This window comes from Austrofundulus limnaeus, unplaced genomic scaffold, assembly GCF_001266775.1.
Source record: "Austrofundulus limnaeus strain Quisiro unplaced genomic scaffold, Austrofundulus_limnaeus-1.0 Scaffold438, whole genome shotgun sequence".
Taxonomy (NCBI): domain Eukaryota; kingdom Metazoa; phylum Chordata; class Actinopteri; order Cyprinodontiformes; family Rivulidae; genus Austrofundulus; species Austrofundulus limnaeus.
In genome coordinates this window covers 181,959-183,260 of record NW_013952840.1, presented here as the reverse complement: position 1 = coordinate 183,260, position 1,302 = coordinate 181,959, and the positions used below count along the sequence as shown (strand labels likewise).

At 45.5% G+C, this 1,302-nt stretch overlaps 1 protein-coding gene across 4 annotated transcripts in view; it reads left to right on the top strand.

The window, feature by feature from the left end:
• Nucleotides 1-1,302, top strand: part of rcc2 (regulator of chromosome condensation 2) — a 13,305-nt gene that overhangs the window by 6,969 nt on the left and 5,034 nt on the right. For all 4 annotated transcript variants that reach the window (XM_014024763.1, XM_014024764.1, XM_014024766.1 and 1 more), the window contains one exon: nucleotides 1,130-1,273. In XM_014024763.1, coding sequence (XP_013880217.1) covers nucleotides 1,130-1,273 — 144 coding nt within the window. The remainder of the gene's footprint in view (nucleotides 1-1,129; nucleotides 1,274-1,302) is intronic.

Sequence of the window (1,302 nt, the reverse complement as noted above, 5' to 3'; positions counted from 1 at the left end):
TACCACTACTGTGCATGTGTGTCAAGGACAGAAAGGCAGACGTGGCAGTGGAAGGTGTCAAAGCAGTTTGGAGAGAAAAACAAAGAAAAGAACAAAAAAAAAAAGGAACGATTAATCGATTATTAAATTAGTCATCGATTATTTTAATAATCGATTAGTCGTCAATTAATCGATTAATCGTGGCAGCCCTACTGCTAAGAATGTTTTTTAGCTATATTTGACAAAATAACAGTTCGATACGAATAAAAACAATAGGTCTATTAGCAATATTTGAACAATTCAACCAAAAATACTTTGATTCATGAGTTTCTGACAGTTTTAATTTTGTCATTTGTGTTTATTGTAAAGTTGGTCTTAAATTTGATTTCACTTGGCATTAAGAAGTTTTAAATTTAACTTGTCTTAAACTGTAGGAACCCTGTACAAAAGAAGCATCTCGGGGGTCGTGCCTCTGGGTTTCGGGGGTCTTCCTCCCTCGTCTCTGTGGTGATCAGATAAGAAGCTGCAGCAGGTTGAAGCAGACACAATCAATAAAGGATTTATTGTTTTTTCTTGTCTTGTGTCGGGGTGGGGGGGCTACATGTCCCTTTGTTTGACATGTTCAGGCTTCATACGTGTCAGAGCCGGTGGGATCCTGCTAATAGACTGTGACAGTAATGTCCTTTCATATTCATGCTGAGACCACCCAGCCCCCCACCCTGCAGGTGGCTCTGTGATGCCCGGGGCTCCTCTGGTACTCACTGATAAACCTGCTTTGTTGGGACTTGAGTGGGGGTTCGAGGGGGGCAAAGAGCAGCTGCTGAGACAAAGATCATCTAAAGATGGGTGGGATGTCGGACCCACCAGAACCACACAATCCCCCTTTTGTGTCAGAGCTTTGGAGAGCAGAAGTAAAGAAGTCCCCTCTGCCAGGAGAGCAGAGCTGCARGTTTAATTTAAAACAAGAGAAACCAGAACACTGTTAGAAACCAGAACTCTGTTAGAAACCAGAACACTGTTTCTGATGGTCTCATTCAGTCCYGGATGTGGCAGCAGCATCGTTCAGTCTGAAGATCCTCATCAAACTGTGATATAAACCTGTTGGACTCTGCAGGAGTTACATTTGATGGGTTTTGTTTTGTGTCTCCAGCTGCGTTCCGTAACCTGGGTCAGAACCTGTGGGGTCCGCACCGGTACGGCTGTCTGAACGACATCCAGGTGAGCTGCGTGGTGTCGGGTCCCTGCGCCGCCCACAGTCTCCTCATGACCACCGAGGGCAAGCTGTGGAGCTGGGGTAAGACCAGAACTGAACCCCCCCCCCAC